Here is a 19,820-nt window from a genome sequence, read left to right on the forward strand (position 1 = left end):
ACTATTTGACTTCCTTTATCGAATGGGATTGTTGGTTGAATATTTTCTGATGAATTATTGTGGAATAAACCGATATGTATATTTGATGTTGCGTCGTACATTAGTGCTCCGTAGTCGGTGTCATTTTCTAATGCTGTTGATAGGAATTGGCGGTATGTTGCTATTGTACTAAATGGTATTATTTGAGTGATGTTTGTTGTTGTATTGTCTGCTGTTAATGCTACTCCGTTGAATTTTATGAAGTTGTATTGCGGATTTGGATTACCAAAATTTTCTAGTCTATATGTCGTTTTTTCACTTATAATATCAAAGTAAGTTTGTCCTGCATCAGTGATTTCTCTTGCTAAGGCTGTGACGTCGTATATTTCTTCCATTAAAATGAAAATAAGAGATTAAAAAGTTAATTAAAAATTGTGGGATAAAAGAAGTATAAGTCTATAAAGTCTCTTGGTTCTGAGAATTCTTCTACATATGAAACAAATAATGCTCTGTCATTTTTTGATGAGTCCATACATCGTAATATAACTGTTGAAGTATCTTCTTCTAATACGTGAACCCATGTAAGTACTCCATTTCGTATTGGAATTGATGTTGATCGTTGTAATTGAATGTATGCTTCATTGTCTGAACCTTTCCACATTATTAAGAATGGCCATGAAGAAGATAAAGTTATTGATGCAGTGTCTGAATATCCTATAAATCTTCCCCATCTATTTGTCCAGTTGATATTGGCTTCTGTTGTAGGTCCATAAATAATTGTTGTTGATATTTCTCTTAGATTTTGTATATGAGAAACGTTTAAATAATAACAATTTAATTTATCTATAAAGTACTGTAAAACATTTACATTTATTGTTACTTTAGAAATACCATCTGTTGAAGGATTTGGTGTATATTCATATGTTCCATTATCTGAAATATTTGCTATTATTTCATTGAATATTGGTTGTGGTACATTTATATTAATTGTTGCTTTAGATATTCCATCATAATTTGTATCTGGTAGTAGTGTTTGTGTTCCTCTTGTTGTGTAAGTAATTGTTTTTTCTTGTAATGATTGTTGTGGTACAATAATGTTAATTTTAGCTTGTGATATTCCATCATAACCATCATCTGGTACTAAATCTTTAATACCATTTGATGTATAAGTAATTGTTTTTTGTTGTAAATTAGATGAAGAAGGAAAATTGTATAAAGTATATTTATTTTTTTCTGAAATGATATTAAAAGTATTAGAATTTGTTGTTTCTAATTGGTTTTTAATATCTGTTATGTCATATAGTTCTTGCATCTTAACTTATTATTCATTTAGATGAGATCTGCTGCTAATTCCACGAGTGGTCGTGATGCTTTAAAACCGAAAAAAAATGTTGATGTTGTTAAAAGAAGTACACAACAAGAGTTAACTGCTACTATTCCAGTGAGTGATTCATGGGAAGGTAAAATTGATATTACTGGTGTTACTGGAATGGGTAATGATGTTCATACTATTTTGGTTCATTGGGATTATTAAGTAAAAGTCTTGTATTTAGAGAATTATGCGATTGTTTTGATCAATTTAAAATTATGGATGTACATATTTGTGGTGATGTTACTAAAGGTGTAAGTGCTAAAGTTTCATTTAATACTGTTTGGAATACAAATTATGCTTATAGAGTAAGTACTGATAATGGTGTTAATTATACTTCTTATACATATAATGATTTTATTAAATTGATTACTACTGGTGATTTGACTGAAGCTGATCAATCAAATAACTTACTTACTTATTTAAATACAAATTATTCATATGGTAAAACTATTAATAAACCTTCTGATGAACAAGGAAGTATTGTTACACAAGAAATAACATTTCCTTGTATTTATGGAATGGCTGCTAGACGTACAATTCCTAATGGATTTTATCAAAATGTAATTGGAAGTAATACTTATTATAGTGAACCATCTTATGATGAATTTTCTTCTTATTCTTCTTATATTTATCAATCTAAAATGCCAGGTGCACCAATGCATTTATCATTGGATATTCAAGGTGTTAGTAGTAGTGAGAAGATGATGACGATTCCAACAATTATGAGCGGCAAATTATATGAATTTAAACCAGAATTACAAAATGGTAGATTTATTCCTTGTATATTATACGGTGCAAAAGCTCAATTGCCTGGTATGACTGGTGATGAAAATAATCGTATGTTGAGTGTTGTTCAATATTTTGATGAAAATCAATTAGAATGGAATACTGCTTCAAGTGTTAAACAAACTAATACGGTTGTTCTTGAGAAAGGTGCTGAACCAACTGAACAAGCTCCTAATGATTTATATGCTATATTAAAAGCTGGTGTTAAAATAGAAATAACTGAAATCAGAGGTACCAGACTCGATTTTATTGATAATAATCAATGGACTGCTTATTTGAATCAAGTTAGTACTAATGCTAGTTTAACAATTAATGATAGTTATATTCTTAAAGTTATGGGATATATTACAGTAAGATTTAAGCAATTGAGAACAACTAAGAATGAAATTGTTGAATCGTTTTCTTTCTTACATTGGTATATTTCTGATGGTTCAAGTGTATTAAATGAAATGATTCCACTCACAGGAGAAGGACATTATGAAAATGATTATATGTATTTTGATATTTATATTAGAAAACCTAATGAGAGTTGGAATAGTGCTATTACTAATGCTTCTTATAGTAACAATGATTATGTTTATGCTCTTGTTATGGGAAGTGTCAGTAATGCTCTTAGAATTTATTCTTATTGTGTTGCTAGTGATTCCTCAGATTTTGATATGACTAATTTCTTTGATGATGTTATTGGCAGTAGTTATGAAAACAACTATTCCATTGCTGTTGGAGTTAATTATAAGAATGGCGTTATTAGTAATTCTGGTAAATTCGCTGTTAATGGTGGTGGACTTAATATTGGAAGATCTACTTCTGATGATTATATTGCTGCTGTTTTTACGAATAATAATACATCCATTTCTTCTACTTATGTTAGTAAAGTTGATTCTTTATCTGGTAAAACTGTGCCTTTGTTATATGTGAACTAATTGATCTATTATTTTCATTTGGTTATGCCAAGAAGAATGAGAGGTAGACGTACTATGAGAAGAAGAGGAAGAAGAAGTACTTTAAGAAGACAAGCATTTGGTAATTTTGCAAGTGCAATGCAACAAAGAGATTCTACTAATGTAGTAATTTCTGTACAAGAAGATGTTAATATTAATGTACCTATTGGTTCAAGTGAAGCTACATTAATTAGAAATGTAAATGCTATTCTTACTTCTACTCAATATTTTGAAAATTATATGGGAATGTATGATCAATATAAAGTTAATGCTGTTAGAGCATCACTTGAAATGACATTTATTGGTAATGGTTTATTGAATAGTGCTACTTTCCCTTCTATTTGTACTGCATGGGATAGAAACGGTGTTAAAATTAAAGTAGTTGAAGTTAATGGTACTAAATATTTTGGAGTACCTGATTATGGTGTTGTATCAAGTTATTCATCTGCAAATGAAAAGACATTGTATTATGGAAGTAGATGGGGTGTTATTAGACAATTAGATGCTGCATCAATGATGGAGAAATCAATGTATTTACCAACAACAAATACGAAACAAGTATTATCACAAGATAATATGTATAGTGCATGGAATCCTCAATTACTTATTTCACTTAAAGCTCCACAAGCTGTTGCTGCTATGAATGCTTGTACTTTAACTATTCATTGGCAATTTGATGTTACATTAAGAGGATTAAGAAAAGTTCTTACTCCAAATGCTGAAATATTTAAACCATATTCTGGATTTATTGGTTATGCTAAAAATAATATGGGATTAGTTGTTCCTTCTGCTGCTGATTCTTCTACTTATATTGTAGTTGGAAATGCTGATAATAGTAATAAACCTTCTATTAATCCTGATACAGTATTTAATAGTGGTGATCAAACATATAGTAATGGAGGAGTTGTATTACCTAATAATGGTATGCCCGAGTCAAATCCTAATCTTTAATCTACTTATTTTTAATGAATCGTTATTTTGATGTTATACAACCTCATTGGAATCGTTTTAAACGTAAAAATTTAAGACGTGGTTATAAAAGAAGAATTTATGATGATGAAGAATATCACACTAATTGGTCTGGATATCGTACACAATTTAGATATAATAGACAACCTATTGATAATGAAGTTCAATTTTATCGTTACGGTGTACGTCCATATGTACCTTATGATAGTTATTATAAAAAGAATGATGAAGAAGAAGAAAAAGAAAAAGTTAAACCTCGACAACCATTAAGTGAGTATGAACGTAATAAACTTAAACAAGAAATGAGAGATGAAATGAAACAACAAATCAGAGATAATAATAAACAACAACAACGTGTTAATCAGTCATTGCAACAACAAGTTAATGATGCTAATCGTATTGCTGCTGAAGCTAAATTAAAAGCTCAAATTGCTGATAGTGATTTAGATGAATATGCTGAACGTACTGAAAAACGATTCAATGATTATAGACAGAAGTTTATTACATATGATACGTATCAAGAAACTCTTCAAGATCAAATAAATTATAATACAAATGAAATACATGATATTAAAGAAGCTGTTAAAAAAGGTAGTTTAGATCAACAAGAAGCTAATAGGAGAATTAAGAAGATTAAGAATAAACAAAAACAATTGGAACAACAACAGATTGAGCTTAATCGTAATCAAAATATGTTTATTACTAAAGATGAAATGCGTGCTTATCAGAATTATGTAAATTCTAAATTTGATCAGACGGATAATCGTTTACAGGAATTGAGTTATTATGTAAATAATGTTAAAAATACAAATGAACGTATTGATGGTATTGAAAATATATTGGATGCTCATCGGTCTTCAATGGGACAGTTAATGAATATTATTTCTAGGAATAAACAAGAAACTGATGCTACACTTGCTACTTTAAGTAATGAAAATAAAATGTTATTTAGAGGTCAAAATGATCTTGCTAGAGCTATTACTCAATATGAAGGTGAAAATCAAATTCTTAGGAAGACCGTGTTTGATTTGACTAAATACTTGACTAATTTAAAGGTTGTTAGTCCCGATCAATATAATCATGAACGTGATCAGATTATGAATTATATTCAATCTTTGAATGAACGTATTGATTATAATCAGCATTCTCTTGTCGTCGCTAAAGATAATCAACAACATTTTGATAAAGATTTTGATTATATGAAACAGAATGCATTGGTTATTGAACAAAAGGTTAATAATGAAGTATTTAGACAACAAACTAATGATGTGTATTTTGATAGATGGAAACCTATTATAAGTATTTGTAATAAAGTAGGTGGAAATTTAAAAATTGATAAAGATGAATTATATAAATATGTTTATAGTATTTCTGATCCTGCTGAACGTAGTAAAGTTATAAGGACACTTGATGCACAATTTGCTGCAGTTGCTAGAGGTTTTAGATTGTATAATCAAAATCCTAATGCTGATATATCAAATATGGTTAATAATATTAATAATATACAGACTGCTTATGGTGAAGGTAATAGAGGTTATAATGCTGCTCAGAATTATAAAGAAGGTAAACAAAAAGTTGTAGTTGTTATTCCTGTTGCTACGCGTGCTGATAAAGTTCATGTATCTCAACCTGAAATAGTTGAAGATAGAGAATTTGCAAAGGCTTTTATTGGTAAGAATCGTATTGCTTCTCAAGCTTTTACTGGTTTTAAGCAACAACGTTTTCTTGAATATAATGCTGAACGTGGATTATTTGATGAAGTATATAAGATTTTTTCACAAGTTGAAAAGAAAGTTGGTGCTCATGAAGGTAGAGTACACAAAAATAATAAATATACACAACGATATTTTGAGACTGTTGATTATGTTATAAAACAATATACTGATCCTTCTGCTAATTCTAATGATCGACGACAAGCATATGAACTTCTTAAGAAGGATGCTACTAATTTTATGAATGCGTATGATTCGGCTACTGAACATGATAATGTTTCTAAACAACAACAATTGTTAATTGAAAATGGCGTTCAATCTGGTTCTTTGAGTCTGGCTTTACGTAATCCCAAAGTACAAGAGAATTTACAAGAATATTATAGTCGTACTCAGAAAGATTATTATAATCAAGTTAATCGAGATGAACAAGCTAAACAAAATGGTCAAGTTATGAAGGTTGATAATACTGTTAAAAGTAATGATGATTATGCTAAAGATCTCATTAAGCCTAAGAAGAATAAACCTGGTTATAAACCAAGTGCTGTTGTAATGGAAGTTGATCCTGATTTATTGAATGATTTAAATATTGTAACTCCTGGTAATAAACAATTTGGTGTTACAATTGGTGAAGAAACTCAAGTTCCTACTCAATATTTAACTAATGTTAATCCTTTGTTACTTAAAGATAATTCTGATAAACTTAAACTTAAAGATAAACAGACTCAACAGACTATTGGATTTGAATATAAACAACCTCAAATTGGTTATAAACAAAAACAAAAACAAATTGATTATGAATATGAACCTCAAAAATTAATTGAATATCCTTATAAACAACCTCAAATAGAATACAAAGAAAAGAAACCTAAAATACAAACAGTTGATGGTGCTTCATTCGATCCATCTACTACTCAACCTCAACAAACTAATCCTGCTGATGATCCAAAATATAAAAGAAGACCAGAAGTAAGAAGATATATAATAAATTAATTCAATTAATTGTTTAATCGTAGATGATATCCATATCATTATCTTTTCCTCCGAATGGTCTATGTTCCATTGGATTGTTCATTTCTTCATCTTCATAATCTTCATCATCATCGTAATCATCAGATGAAGAATCCATGTGTCTTGCAAAGTAACTATTTCTCTGTTTTTCGTAAGAAGACATGGTCTCTTTTTCGAAGTCTTTGAAGTCTTCTTTTGGTATTCCAAGAGGATTGGAAGATTGATATTCCTCTAAGTCATTGTTCCACTCTTCTTGCATACTTTCATTGTCTTGTTGTGATTCTCTTAGCGTTTTTTCTAAGCGAGGATTATTCTTTTTCTTTTCCTTTATCTTCTCGTCTAAGTTGGATAAGAAATCATCATCATAGCCCAGTTCTTCCAGTAGTGACGTCACTCTATTATAAAACGAGACGTGCTCTGGTGCGTATTCTTCTTGTATAGTAGTATCTTCATCTTTTTCTTCCAAAGCATTGTATTTCTCTTCGAGGTCCTTTTGGGGGTCGTAATTTGTTTCTTGTTCTTGCATGTTTTCTGATGAATTTTCAGATTCTTGGGGGTCTTTATAAATCTTTTTATCTAAAAATACTGTTAATGAGTTTCTTCTCCACCATGAGTAACCTCCATTTTCTCTCATCAGATTTACTACGTTCTCGTACTCTTTTTGATTAAGCAAATGTATGCAAGGTCTCGCTGTTACTATTGCCTTTGAATACTTTATGTTTACGACGGTTTTCTTGTTTATTGTTGAAGTTATTGCTTTAATTAGACGAATGGTATTTTTATCGTAGTTAATATCGTCAAATAATATAAATTTGTAATGTTGTTCGTCGTCGTAAGTATCAAATAGCGAATCTCCGCGCAGCATAAACGTGTTATATTTCATAAATATTTCCTGAACAGCGAATTCTGTTTTCCCCGTTTTAGTCGATCCTACTATGAATAAATTGCCCATACGATAGCGATCTCCAGAGGCGCATTTTATCCATTTTCTAATTGTTTTAATTTCTTCCATGTCCTCTCTCCATGGTAATAAATCTGTTTTTGTGTACTGTTCCATATCAATTCTTCTTGCATTTTTTCTCATCCAACGTGCCTTAATGCGTCCTTCCTGTTGGATGTATTTTTCTGCATTAATTTCCATTAGGTTCTGTTCTAGCTCTTTATAGTCTCTATATGAATCCATGTCGTTTAAGGCATTGATCCAAGTCTGTTTGAGCTCTTCCTTTTTATCTGGATCTCCTTGGAATATGCCTTTGCCTTTCTTGGTTATATATTTTACTAGCGCGGAGATATCGCCGGTCCTGGAAGTGTATGAATTGACCCTTGAATACCAAAAGGTTTGTTTGGTTCCATCTGCGTGTGTTATAATGGGTCTTGCTTTAAACGACTTTGGACGTTTTAGCACTATTAGCATGTGCTGGTGTGGTCTTGGATTAATATCATCGTGTTCTACGGGAGACACGTGTGCGTACTGTACGTTGCTCGTTGCTCCCGCCATTCGATCGACCACTTCTTTAAATTGGATGTTGTTTTTTATCTCGTCTCCCCATAGAGTTAGATATAAATACCGAGACGTGAAGTGGAGTGGTTTGTTTGTTTTCAGAGCTTCATTAAGGTGTATAAAGTCGTTTCTCGATGGTTCTACCGTGAATTGATTTGTTGACATCTGTTTGTTATGTAAAAAAAAGTGGGTGTTTTTATATTGTCTGTTGAGGTTTTTGTTTACGTGGAATCGTGTTGTATATTACGTCAATGAGTGGAACTGGTATATTTAAACTCTGAAAAATATAAACTAAAAAATCAGTTGATAATGTCCAATTTTGCTGGTAATAGGGATGATATCCACTATGATGTATTAAGTAAAGATATTGCTGACGTTTTTATGGAAAGTCAGCGCGAACCTGATGTAAACAGTTTTGTTAAAAGACTGTATTATGTGATGAAAGAGCCCTCTTATCTGGACTGGAAATTAAATGTATCTGGTAAGATTGAAGATGATACTGAGAAAAGTGTTGTATTAAGGTCCAAATTGGAAAGTATTTTGCGAAGTGAGCGTATGTCTCAGTTTTTGGATGAAAACGGTGTTAATTTGAACTCTTATAATGCATGGGTAAAAAAGAAGTATGGTAAATGCGCCAAAAAGGACATAAAAATGATAGACTTGCCTGAATGGGTTAGACGATATTCCAAGAAGAAGAGAGATGATTTTGATGATGATGAAAAGGAACGTGGTGCTTTGCTTGGTAATGGTAAAAATTCTGATGAAGAAAAGAAGCCTAAAAAACCGGAAAGTGAAAATTGATTATTTTAATTGGTTGTTTATTTTTTTTTTTTTTTATTTTTGTTGTTTTGATTTATTTTGAAAATTGAATTAATTGGGAAACGTTTTTATCTAGATTTATTAAATGGTCGATTCTGTTGTTAGATGTGTTTCCGCTTTGCCTGTTAGTTGTTGTAAATCAAGTTCCTTTACTCGTCATATATTCTTGAGTGGGGGACTTGCAGTTGGTAAGACAACTATCCTTAATTATTTACGAAGTGTGTGTATTGATATGGAAGATGTGTTTTTTGTTCAAGAGTATATAGATTTTGATATTGATGGTGAATCGCGTTTAGAATGTTTACATCGTGGTGTGATAAAGAATTATCAATTCCAGAAATATGTATTAGGATGTTATAGAAAACAGTTTATGAAACAGGAGTTCAGGCGAGCAACAATTGTTATATGGGAAAGACATTTAAGTGAAGCTCTTAGTATATTTTGTGATGGTGATGAATCTCTCACCATTGAAGAACGTGAAGATATTAAAAATGATATAGATGATTTATGTGAAATGTATGATATTCCTAGCTTAGATAATATTAATGTTAAATTTGTCAAGGTTGATACGGCAGCAATCGAAATTAAACAAGTCATACAACTTTTATTAAATGGTGTTATTTATCCAATGTTAATGAAAAATTATAGACATGATTTATTTGTTTTGTTGTATTGTGGAGATTTAAAAGAACAGTTTCGCAGAGTATTACAAAGAGGAAGAAATGTCGAACTAGATATGTATAAAACGAGTGAGGATTTGCTTAAAATCAATGATACTTATTTTGAATTTTATTTAAAACATGATAAATTAATTAATTGATTAACTTGTTATTTCATTTATTTATATTATTATGAGTGATACAACTGAACGTATTTCTATGGATTCTTTATTAAAACAGCCGAAGATACTAAATAGAATATGTTATTCGATTGCTGCCTCTATTGTCTTATTAATACTAATGATTTTAATTATTGTTAGTCAGTTGATTATCAAATTCTTAACATAAAACGAATGATAAAAGTTAATTCAATTATTTTTTTCGGGCTTTGTTTGTTTAGAGCGTTTGGAGGAGCATCTTTTCATCACTTCTAGGACCTTTTTGTGTGTATTTAAAAAGTTTATAGCAGTCAAAGCTATATCTTCTATTAGGTATGCTTCTTTTTCTAGTATTCTTAAATATTTTTCATCTCCCAGTGTTGCTGTTTGTTCTTTCTTATATAACTCGGCTAAGTCTTCGCATAATTCCTGTACACCATCTAAGTCGATAAAGTAACTCGCTAATGTATTGACTTTTAGATCTTCTATTTGTAAAACTTCAATTCGTTCGTCTACTGTAATACTCATTTTGAATATTGAGTTTAGTCGGGGCGTTTTTATATAATTAAATACGTGTATTAACGCCGATAAACAGACATTTTACGTGGTATATTGTAATTATTTGATTATATTGTTTAATATACCTTTTATTATTTATTGATTGAAGAGACATTTTGACAGACAATTTTTATTCTAAACAGACATTTTTGTTGACTTTTATGTTCTTTTGGATAGTATAAAAATCCGTATTGTATATTTGTTGCCAACTAATCATTGAATTTAAAAACGGGAGAACTTGAAAATTTCATCAATGAGTAAGGCAATTTGCATAGATAAGTTAAAAACTTTAATCATTGAGCTTGCTGTGGATATAGATGACCGGTTAAAAACCAATCTTACAACTGATGGAAGAAGTCTGTTATATGCCATATCGTTTTGGGTCCATCAATTAATTTTCGTTAAGGAATATGAATATGATCCATGCTTAGATAATTATATTAGATATCTTCTTAATGATATTAAAAACTTCCTTGTTAATTATAGTAATATCGAACGTATTGTAGGTGAAATCGCTTTCTTTTATCACGATCTTGGAAATTTATGTGGTGATTCTAATTGATTCTTTTCGTTATTTTTAATTTTATTTTTAATGATATTTTTGTATTGTTTATATTTGTTTATAATATAATTTACTGTTTTTATTATACTTATTCCTATTTAATTAATATTTTTTTTATTATTTGATATAAACTTTATTTTATTCCTCATTGCTCTTACAATACTTCACCTTTCTCTCGTTCTTTATTCGTTTTTTGTATGTTTCTCTGCTTCTTTATGTTTCTATGTTACATTTTTTTTCTTATTTCTGCACCTTTCTTTCACCCTAATTCCTCACCATTTGAAATTTTTGAACGTTAATTTCAACCCTGCCACATATACATTATTATATAAACTAGGGTCAGCGATCTAATAATTCAGTTGCGCTGACTTTTGTGTTATACACCACTACAATATTTTATTAGACGTTTTGTGTTATTCTTTTTTGTTATTTATTATTTTAACTTCATATTTACTATTTAGTGTTTCTTTATTTTTCCCATAATTATTCTTGTTATTCATCCCAATATAGTCATCGAGTGAGTCAATTTTATTCCTATTCTGACTTTTTGAGGTCCAAAATATATATATATATTATATATGACTATATATTTTTATTATATTTTATTATATATTTTACTATTATTTACTATAATTTTGGTCAGTTTAGTCAGCTGACTTTTCTATTTGAGATTTTTAGATTTTCATCTGACTTTTTAAGATTTTTGTGTTATTCATCCCATAATTCTTTGAGTTTTATCCACGTATTGATTACGTCATTTGAGTTTTATTTAACCTCATTGATGTGTTACCACGTCATTCATTCTATTTATAAATTTGACGTGTATCCACGTCATGTTCTATTTCTATTTTTAGTTGCCACGTCATCACACTCCTTTTGTGATCATTGTTGTGTTTTATTTAAATATCTTCTTCTTAATATATTTAAATTTTATCTATTTCTTAATTATTATCTTATTCTATTTTTATATCTTTTTTATTATCTATTTCTTATTAACTTTATTATTCTGTTTTATTTTTATTTCTTCTTTTTCTTTTATACTATTATTATTTTTATATTTTTATTTCATGATTCGAAGGTAGCACGTCAGAGACACCACACAGATCCCTAAAATATTTCCATCCCTCGATTCCCACCAGTTATGGACTGGTTATGACGTTGCGTTTGGTTAGAAAAACATCTTACCCGGTACTGCAAGAATAGCAGTGTTTATTATGTATAATGACAGAATATCATTGACAATAAACGAATGGGTATTTATAAAGATGGTATTATTACTTGTTAGAATACAAGTATTATTTGATAATATAAGAAAGATTATCAAAGGAAAAGGGTCAAGTGGATGAGGCTAAAAGAATATTAGCCTAAAGCAATATAGTAATTATATACTCTCCTTAAAATAAGAAAATAAAGAAGAAGAAATCTAAACCCATCAAAATTAAAAAGAAATTAAATAATGAATATTTAAATAAGGGATGTTTAAATACTCTATTCCACATCAAAAATGAGAAAAGAAAATTCTCACCGTTCAACAACTAAAAGCAAAGAATAAGGCAATAGTTGAAGAACAAATACATTTAAAGCGAAAGGATGGGATTAGTCTCCCCTGAGCAAGGAACAATAGAAGATATTTCTATTAATACTTAATTAACTACTTTTTATTTTTATATTTTTATTTCATTGGAAATGAAATATATAAGTATTTTTATGTTTTTATTATTTAAAAATTATTTTCTAATTAATTATTAATATAAATGAAAATATAAATTATTCTTTTTGTATTAATTAAATGAATATGAAATAAAAATAAATATATATTTGATAATATAATAAACTATAATAAATCAGAGTTTATTTTTAAATGAAATAGATTATAAAATTATAAATATGAGAAAAGAAAATAATTGTTTTTGATATTAAACAATATAATAAACAATATTATAATATAATAAATAATATAAAATAAAATATTATATAAAATATAAATAATTAAATAATTAATAATATACCATAAATAATTTATCACACTATTATTAAATTGTACCATAAAAATAATTATGAAAAAAGAAATAAATAATAAATAAATATTTCTTATTTTAATAAATTTAAATTAAAAAAAGAGTTATAATAAAATAAATAAATAAAAATTAAAAATAAATAATAGAAAATAAATAAATAAAATAAATAAAAAATTATAATAAGTTTTATAATAATAAATAAAATCAATCAATAAATAAATAAATTAAAATAAATATCTCAAAGAATAAAAATTAAAAATAAAATAATAATCACTAGATCTTGTTTTTTTTCTATTACTTTACTCAGATGAGATTACATCATTTACTCTCTTCAGAGTCTTGTTCATGAAATACTTCTTTATATTCACCTCTATGGTCACTATACCATTTCATTATGTGTTTTTATGTTCTTAACCATTATTCTTTTATCATTATCTCCCATAAAATTATAATACATTGTTTTTAACATTCATACAAATTCTTTATTAAATAATATATTTATTAACATTATTAATGGAATTACTTTTACTTCTTTTAGACATTTCAAATTTATTAATGAATCCCAGATTTATCAAATACAATTATCATATCATTTATTATTTTTATTTGTTTTATCTTCTATATAATTCTGGTCTTTTAAAAAATCTTTTTTTAGTTTTATTAACTATTTCTTATTCTATAAAATGAACATTTCACTATTTTATATTCTTCTTTAGAATTTATTCTTTTCATTTATATTAAAGAATAAATTTATTTTCTCTTGTTTTCTTCTCCATTTCTTCATAATTCTTTATATTTATTTTATATTTTAATTTAACTCTTTTCTAATTATATTCATTTATTAAATCAGGTTTATTTATTTGTATATTCTTATTTATAATTTAATTTAATAATATATGTTTTAATGTTGTTATTTTATCATTATAAATAATAAATCATTTCTGAATATTATTTTATGTAATTAATGATTTGTTAATTAATACAAATGTACCATTTCCTTGCATTAATTTTAATTAATTATATTATTTTATATTACTATTAATCATTATTTTAATTGTTAATTTTTTTTATCATTCATTTCATTTTCAAAGTAATTTATTAAATGAATACTTACATTATGTAATTTCAATTTGTTAATATATATTTCATTAAATTTATTATTTAAATATTTTATTACTATAGATAGTTCATTCTTATTTTGTGACAATAAATATATTTCATTATTTTCATTTTTATTAATTCTCTTACCATCTATTTTATACCATCTTTTCTATTTTCCATTCTTATTCATTTCATTAGTTCTCCTATTTTATTATTTCAATTCATAATATATTATTATTCTTATTAATTCTAATTTATATTTGCCTCTTCTTATTTTATTATTCATCATTATGATATTATATATTTTATTTAATCTTCTTCTAATTCTTATTATTATTTTATTTTTACTTATTCTTCTCCTATCTTCTTTATTAAAGTCTATTCTATTCTTCTTATTGATTAAATATTCTATTGTTTATTTTCATGTTTTATTAATAATATATTCATCATTTTATTATTTATTTCTCTTTATTATTTTAATTATAGTGTAATTCTTGTTATTAACATTTCTTTTAATTTATTGGATCTTTTTATTATATTCTTAATTTCATCATTTCAATATCATATAAATATATTTTCTTGATATTTAGAAATATAATATGATATTTTATATATTTCTTTTTTTGATATCTTCTATATTTTTACTTTCACACTTCCATTCTTCATTTATATATTTAATTATTTCATTACATGTTTTTTTGAAATAATAATAATAATAATAATAATAATAATAATAATAATAATAATAATAATAATAATAATAATAATAATAATAATAATATATTTATTTATTTATTTGTATTATTTCTTTTTATTATTATCTATTTGATCTTTCATGTAATTTATCATTATTTATTTTAGTTTAAAGATGGATTTGTTGTATAATTATTCATTATATTTATTTTTATTTATATTATCTTTTCTTATTTCTTTCATCTATTCATCTTGCTCTTTTATTCATTTCTATATATTCTTCTTCTTTATTTATCTTTATTCTTCTTTCTTCTATATCTCTTTAATTTCTTTAATTTCTTATTTATATTTTAATATTTATTATATTTAATCAATAACATTAATAACTTTTTATCTTCTTTTCTTCTATTTCTGATAGTTCATTTGTTTTTCATTATTTATTCTATATTGATTTTCTCTCCAATTGTCTTCTCTAGTTCTTCTAATATCATTCTCAGTAAATCTTCTCTCATGATTTGAATTACTCATTCTTGTATTTGTTTTAGTTCATTCCTGGATTCTTCTTTGATGGTATCCATTTCTTTCTTCTATAATTATTCCACTTGACTCACTTCTTTAGTGTTTCTGTTTTTGTCAATGGTATTGTTTTCTTCTTCTTCACTTTGTTAAAATTTAAATTTTTGATATCTTCTTTATTGATGATGTTTTCTATTCCTTGTTTTTTCTTCTTTCTATTTCTTTCTCTTTAATTTCTTTGTATTTCTGTTCTTTCTTCTTTGTTATTTCTTCTTCTTGTTATTTGATTTTATCTTTTGTTTTATTGTTTTCTTCTTCTTATTTATTTCTCTATTTCTTTCTTTAATCTATTAGTTTCTTCTTCTCTTTCTTTCTTTTGTTTCTCTAAATTCAATTTTAATGTTTATATTTCTTCTTCTTTATGATAGAATTCTATCTGGTGTTTACTCTTCATTCTTTCTATTTCTTTATCTCTCTTCTTTACTTCTTCTCTCTTTTTCTTATTTCTTCTTCTTTACTTTGTATTTCTCCATTTCTTCTATTTTTCTTTCCATTTCTTTTATTTCTCTTTCTCATATCTTTCTAATTATCATTTTCTTCTCTTCTTCTATATCGGGAACCAAAATAAGCGAAGAAATTATGCATTTAAATAAATTGCTCAATTGAAAATAGTGTAATATATTTTTTGAATATTAGATTATTCTGTTTTCTATTATTTTCTCTTAAAATTATAAATTATAAAATAAAATAAAAAGTAGGTAAAATACAAATTCTATAACAATCAGTTGACATTTTGTAATATCTTATTGTATTGAGTATGATGTATATTGAATTGTTGAGTATATTCATTCATAATTATGTTCTTTTTATATTATTCTTTATTTCTTTTCATTTACCTTCAATTCTATTTTAATGTGAAAATATCATTATGAAAAATAATAAAGAAGAACATTATGTTAATTCAAATTTATAATGTTATTTATGAATAACAATGATTATATAAATATGAATATCAATCTTATTGTTATTGATGAATCTGTTACATTTCATTTATCACATTGATGAGATATCATAATGATATGTTAACAAATGTTATTATTTATCTATTTAAATGATATATTTATTGATATAAACATTAAATTATATCACAGATGATTATCAATGATGAATGATGATAATATACAATTTAATTTATTTATATTATCATATAAAACAAGAGATAAATGATGAAACAAATAAAAAGATAATAAATAAGAAGTTTCAATGAAATGATGATATGATAATAACAAATTGAATAATTTAAACATCAACACAATAATACAGAATGAAGAATGACTATTTAATATGTATTATAAATTAATCAATTATAATTAATAATAATGAATTTAATGTTCATCTTCAACTTTCATTCATGATAATAACTCATTAATTTTATCATTAATCATTATATTTATTTTCTTATTATTTTCTTTATTCTTTCTTTTATCATTTTCTTTTTATATTTATTTTATTTGAATTTCATCAACAGATATATTCATTTAATACAGAGAACGAAGTAGAAAGATAGAACTCATAATGTACAAATATGTTATTCTCATATTTAATCACAAATATTTTTATCTAATTGTATTTTCTACTATTTTTACCTTTTAATCAATTAACAAGAATTATTTTGGATTATGACAATTCACTTCAATGATCTAACAATCATAAACACCATATTTTAATCAAACAATGAAGACATTCATTACATTTAGACAACAATTATGAAATAATTAACAACATCACAAATCATTATAATAATATAATGATAAATACGAATAAAATGCATAATTTCGTGACCCTTCTATATCTCTTTCTTATTATTGTATTCTTTCTTTTATTATTATTTATTCTTTTCTTCAATCTCTATGCGTATTTCTTTTCATTCTTCTTCTTTCTTATTTAGTTTTTCTTTCAATATCTTTTCTATTTCTTTAAATCTCTTCATCATTTTTGTATTATTTTCTTGTTTTCTTTTGTCTCTCCTTCATTGTCTTTTCTTGTAATATCTTTTGCTTCTATATCTTTTACCTTGTTTATTCTCATCATAATATTGATTAAACATTTTACCTGTATTATGGTATTTGTGGTTATATTAATTACTTTTCTTTTTTATTATAATTGTGTTTATTTATAAATGTACTATTATATGTATAATTATGATAATTATTATTAAAGTGATTATGGATATTATTTCATTAATATATTGTAGTTATATCATGATAATATCTTCTAAATCTATTTGTTGGTGTATATTTATTTCTATATGATTTTCGTTACATTCTTATACTACATAAATAAACTAAACTGATAAAAAAATTAAAGAAATAAGAAATAAAATAAAGATATTTCAAAGTAATTTCAATAAATGAGCTAATAAATACACATGGCACTAAATTAGTTAAAGAATTAAAAATATAAATTGACAATATAAAAAATCAACAATTTTGTAATTAAAAATATAATGGATATCATGAAATAATGTCTCTATCACAACCATTTCATAAAGTTAACTAAAAACAAGAATGATATGGTCTCCATCTGGTTGAACAATATAAAACAATCTATCAATACTTAATTAATTTATACTGTGTTGTGTAGTTTTTTTATGAATTCTTCTATCAATTTCTTAATCCTTTATTCTCACGATTTCATTCTCATTTCTTCTATTTATCATATAGATAATATTCAAATCTTATTATTTTCATCTTTCATTTGTATAATCTCATTTTAATTTCATTTAACAACAATAATTAAATAACAGTATTATATGTTAATCATTCAAATAATGATAATATGAATTTTATATTTTTCAGTTTATCAAAGTTATGATAAAATGATAAATGAGAGTAATGAAATAAACTTAATCATTTTATTTAATTTATTATCTAATCAAGTTATTCAAATTATTCAATGAAATATTTTATCATTGCAATTCTTCTGTTTTGTGTTAGCTGCAAAAAAATTAAATAAGAGAAATAATGAAAAAGAATGATATAAAAGAAAAAAGTGAAATTATGAAGAAGAAGATGAAAAGAATAAAAGTAGAATGTTGAGATTATAAAATGAAAGAAGATCAAAAGGAATAATTCAAAATGAGATAATAAAAAATGAAAAGAATGATGAATAAAGGATGCACTTTTATTATAGAAATTAGAAATATGCAATAAAAAAGCTTTTTATTTATTGATATAAAATAATTAACATTATTTTATTAATTCAAAATATTTTATTCATTTTCTTTTGTGGTTTTTAGGTGCATTATTACTTCCCTTATTTTGGTTCCCCTTATCAGAATAAACAAAAAGATATTATTTACAATAAAGAAAAGAAAGAAGATACTGATATAGAAAAAGAAGGTAAATGAAACAAATAATAGTTAATAACATAACAAATAATTCAGAAAGTAAAACAAATAATGATAATCTAAATAAACAAAAGAATGTTATTTGTACACAACATCTATTTAATATTCTTTCTATTCTCATCATTATTATTCTATTAATTGTTTATATTTCTTTTTTAATTCTACTTTTTATTAATATCACATATTATTTATTATATCTTTATTATCATATCAATTATATTATCATTATATTTATTTATTAATCATTTTATATCAACCAAATTAATAAAAGTTATATAATATAGAAAAAAAACATGATAAAAATTAATGAGGAGTGTTTTGTTTATTCATATTTCATCATTATTTTTATTTTGATTAAATGATGTATTTGAATGTGTTATGGATTGTTGATTTATCTTTATTTATTTAATTCATCTTTATTGTAATTTATTCTTTGTGTTTTTATTCTTTTTTGGTGTTGTTCATCATTTATTGATGTTGTCAAATTAAACCATTTTAAATATAATTTAAAAAGAAGATAATTACAATAAAAACACTTCATGTGAAGTACTTTCTGATATATTCATCCATTTATTCTCTTCTTCAGTATTGATGATGAATAATGAATTAATATATTGATCATCATTTCTTAGTATAATTGTTTTACCTGTTCCTGTGATGAGTCCTTTAATGTATTGATTGATTAAACTTCCAATTTCTTGGATTCTTTCTTCTTTCATTTTCCATTCTTCTCCAATTCCAATTTCTTTGATTTTGATCATTTGGATTGTTTTCTTTGCACTTTTGATTGATCTCTTTGTGATTTTATATCCAATGTTTTCTACCATTTGAACCATTGTGTTGAATGTTATTGCTGATTTGTTTATATCCCTTCTTCGTTTTGTGTTTTTGATGACTCTTTTCTTTGTCTTCTCATCCATCTCTCCTTTCTCTTTCATCTCTTCTTCATAGCCAAGTTCACATGATACATTGATTGTTATTCCAAACTTCATTGCAATTGAATTAAAATAGATTTCGTTGATGCTGAATAGTTGAAGTGATTTTATAGCAAAACGACTT

General features: G+C 25.5%; 8 protein-coding genes across 8 annotated transcripts, besides 41 other annotated features; 4 read left to right on the top strand and 4 right to left on the bottom strand.

The window, feature by feature from the left end:
* Positions 1 to 400: 400 nt before the first annotated feature.
* On the bottom strand, positions 401 to 1,291 carry EDI_273430 (uncharacterized protein; the record flags this gene model as incomplete). Its single annotated transcript, XM_001738139.1, has 1 exon — positions 401 to 1,291. One exon carries the CDS (start codon positions 1,289 to 1,291, stop codon positions 401 to 403), a length of 891 nt encoding a protein of 296 aa, XP_001738191.1.
* A 275-nt stretch (positions 1,292 to 1,566) lies between these two features.
* On the top strand, positions 1,567 to 6,749 carry EDI_273440 (uncharacterized protein; the record flags this gene model as incomplete). The annotated part of the gene is made up of 3 exons (XM_001738140.1): positions 1,567 to 3,044; positions 3,108 to 4,010; positions 4,124 to 6,749. The coding sequence occupies 3 exons, from the start codon at positions 1,567 to 1,569 to the stop codon at positions 6,747 to 6,749; spliced, it is 5,007 nt and encodes a 1,668-aa protein (XP_001738192.1).
* Positions 6,750 to 6,762: 13 nt separating this feature from the next.
* On the bottom strand, positions 6,763 to 8,433 carry EDI_273450 (uncharacterized protein; the record flags this gene model as incomplete). The annotated part of the gene is made up of 1 exon (XM_001738141.1): positions 6,763 to 8,433. One exon carries the CDS (start codon positions 8,431 to 8,433, stop codon positions 6,763 to 6,765), a length of 1,671 nt encoding a protein of 556 aa, XP_001738193.1.
* Positions 6,833 to 6,871: a microsatellite.
* A 144-nt stretch (positions 8,434 to 8,577) lies between the features above and the next one.
* Positions 8,578 to 9,069, top strand: EDI_273460 (uncharacterized protein; the record flags this gene model as incomplete). Its single annotated transcript, XM_001738142.1, has 1 exon — positions 8,578 to 9,069. The coding sequence occupies one exon, from the start codon at positions 8,578 to 8,580 to the stop codon at positions 9,067 to 9,069; it is 492 nt and encodes a 163-aa protein (XP_001738194.1).
* A 13-nt stretch (positions 9,070 to 9,082) lies between these two features.
* Positions 9,083 to 9,128: a microsatellite.
* A 44-nt stretch (positions 9,129 to 9,172) lies between these two features.
* Positions 9,173 to 9,907, top strand: EDI_273470 (uncharacterized protein; the record flags this gene model as incomplete). The annotated part of the gene is made up of 1 exon (XM_001738143.1): positions 9,173 to 9,907. The coding sequence occupies one exon, from the start codon at positions 9,173 to 9,175 to the stop codon at positions 9,905 to 9,907; it is 735 nt and encodes a 244-aa protein (XP_001738195.1).
* Positions 9,865 to 9,940: a sequence feature (AT_rich).
* Positions 9,941 to 10,114: 174 nt separating this feature from the next.
* On the bottom strand, positions 10,115 to 10,432 carry EDI_273480 (uncharacterized protein; the record flags this gene model as incomplete). The annotated part of the gene is made up of 1 exon (XM_001738144.1): positions 10,115 to 10,432. One exon carries the CDS (start codon positions 10,430 to 10,432, stop codon positions 10,115 to 10,117), a length of 318 nt encoding a protein of 105 aa, XP_001738196.1.
* A 283-nt stretch (positions 10,433 to 10,715) lies between these two features.
* On the top strand, positions 10,716 to 11,024 carry EDI_273490 (uncharacterized protein; the record flags this gene model as incomplete). Its single annotated transcript, XM_001738145.1, has 1 exon — positions 10,716 to 11,024. One exon carries the CDS (start codon positions 10,716 to 10,718, stop codon positions 11,022 to 11,024), a length of 309 nt encoding a protein of 102 aa, XP_001738197.1.
* Positions 11,021 to 11,147: a microsatellite.
* A 436-nt stretch (positions 11,148 to 11,583) lies between these two features.
* Positions 11,584 to 11,637: a microsatellite.
* Positions 11,638 to 11,938: 301 nt separating this feature from the next.
* Positions 11,939 to 11,976: a sequence feature (AT_rich).
* A 4-nt stretch (positions 11,977 to 11,980) lies between these two features.
* Positions 11,981 to 12,090: a microsatellite.
* Positions 12,091 to 12,093: 3 nt separating this feature from the next.
* Positions 12,094 to 12,686: a repeat region.
* A 27-nt stretch (positions 12,687 to 12,713) lies between these two features.
* Positions 12,714 to 12,913: a sequence feature (AT_rich).
* Positions 12,914 to 12,946: 33 nt separating this feature from the next.
* Positions 12,947 to 13,043: a microsatellite.
* Positions 13,044 to 13,069: 26 nt separating this feature from the next.
* Positions 13,070 to 13,143: a sequence feature (AT_rich).
* An 11-nt stretch (positions 13,144 to 13,154) lies between these two features.
* Positions 13,155 to 13,278: a microsatellite.
* An 8-nt stretch (positions 13,279 to 13,286) lies between these two features.
* Positions 13,287 to 13,313: a sequence feature (AT_rich).
* Positions 13,314 to 13,523: 210 nt separating this feature from the next.
* Positions 13,524 to 13,557: a sequence feature (AT_rich).
* A 233-nt stretch (positions 13,558 to 13,790) lies between these two features.
* Positions 13,791 to 13,958: a microsatellite.
* Positions 13,959 to 14,044: 86 nt separating this feature from the next.
* Positions 14,045 to 14,218: a microsatellite.
* Positions 14,219 to 14,262: 44 nt separating this feature from the next.
* Positions 14,263 to 14,435: a microsatellite.
* Positions 14,311 to 14,488: a microsatellite.
* Positions 14,452 to 14,625: a microsatellite.
* Positions 14,511 to 14,691: a microsatellite.
* A 15-nt stretch (positions 14,692 to 14,706) lies between these two features.
* Positions 14,707 to 14,768: a sequence feature (AT_rich).
* Positions 14,769 to 14,845: 77 nt separating this feature from the next.
* Positions 14,846 to 14,924: a microsatellite.
* Positions 14,925 to 15,106: a microsatellite.
* Positions 15,029 to 15,198: a microsatellite.
* Positions 15,199 to 15,554: 356 nt separating this feature from the next.
* Positions 15,555 to 15,734: a microsatellite.
* Positions 15,735 to 15,794: 60 nt separating this feature from the next.
* Positions 15,795 to 15,958: a microsatellite.
* Positions 15,959 to 16,074: 116 nt separating this feature from the next.
* Positions 16,075 to 16,106: a sequence feature (AT_rich).
* Positions 16,107 to 16,444: 338 nt separating this feature from the next.
* Positions 16,445 to 16,498: a sequence feature (AT_rich).
* A 28-nt stretch (positions 16,499 to 16,526) lies between these two features.
* Positions 16,527 to 16,565: a sequence feature (AT_rich).
* A 123-nt stretch (positions 16,566 to 16,688) lies between these two features.
* Positions 16,689 to 16,742: a sequence feature (AT_rich).
* A 35-nt stretch (positions 16,743 to 16,777) lies between these two features.
* Positions 16,778 to 16,871: a microsatellite.
* Positions 16,872 to 17,222: 351 nt separating this feature from the next.
* Positions 17,223 to 17,396: a microsatellite.
* Positions 17,270 to 17,423: a microsatellite.
* Positions 17,424 to 17,503: 80 nt separating this feature from the next.
* Positions 17,504 to 17,610: a microsatellite.
* A 93-nt stretch (positions 17,611 to 17,703) lies between these two features.
* Positions 17,704 to 17,978: a repeat region.
* Positions 17,979 to 18,352: 374 nt separating this feature from the next.
* Positions 18,353 to 18,525: a microsatellite.
* Positions 18,526 to 18,570: 45 nt separating this feature from the next.
* Positions 18,571 to 18,628: a sequence feature (AT_rich).
* Positions 18,629 to 18,860: 232 nt separating this feature from the next.
* Positions 18,861 to 19,002: a microsatellite.
* A 17-nt stretch (positions 19,003 to 19,019) lies between these two features.
* Positions 19,020 to 19,069: a sequence feature (AT_rich).
* Positions 19,070 to 19,082: 13 nt separating this feature from the next.
* Positions 19,083 to 19,214: a microsatellite.
* Positions 19,215 to 19,253: 39 nt separating this feature from the next.
* Positions 19,254 to 19,274: a sequence feature (AT_rich).
* An 8-nt stretch (positions 19,275 to 19,282) lies between these two features.
* Positions 19,283 to 19,753, bottom strand: EDI_273500 (uncharacterized protein; the record flags this gene model as incomplete). The annotated part of the gene is made up of 1 exon (XM_001738146.1): positions 19,283 to 19,753. The coding sequence occupies one exon, from the start codon at positions 19,751 to 19,753 to the stop codon at positions 19,283 to 19,285; it is 471 nt and encodes a 156-aa protein (XP_001738198.1).
* Between the last annotated feature and the right edge of the window lie 67 nt (positions 19,754 to 19,820).

Source organism: Entamoeba dispar, genomic scaffold (genome assembly GCF_000209125.1).
Source record: "Entamoeba dispar SAW760 scf_1105229461111 genomic scaffold, whole genome shotgun sequence".
In the NCBI taxonomy this organism is placed as follows: domain Eukaryota; phylum Evosea; order Mastigamoebida; family Endamoebidae; genus Entamoeba; species Entamoeba dispar.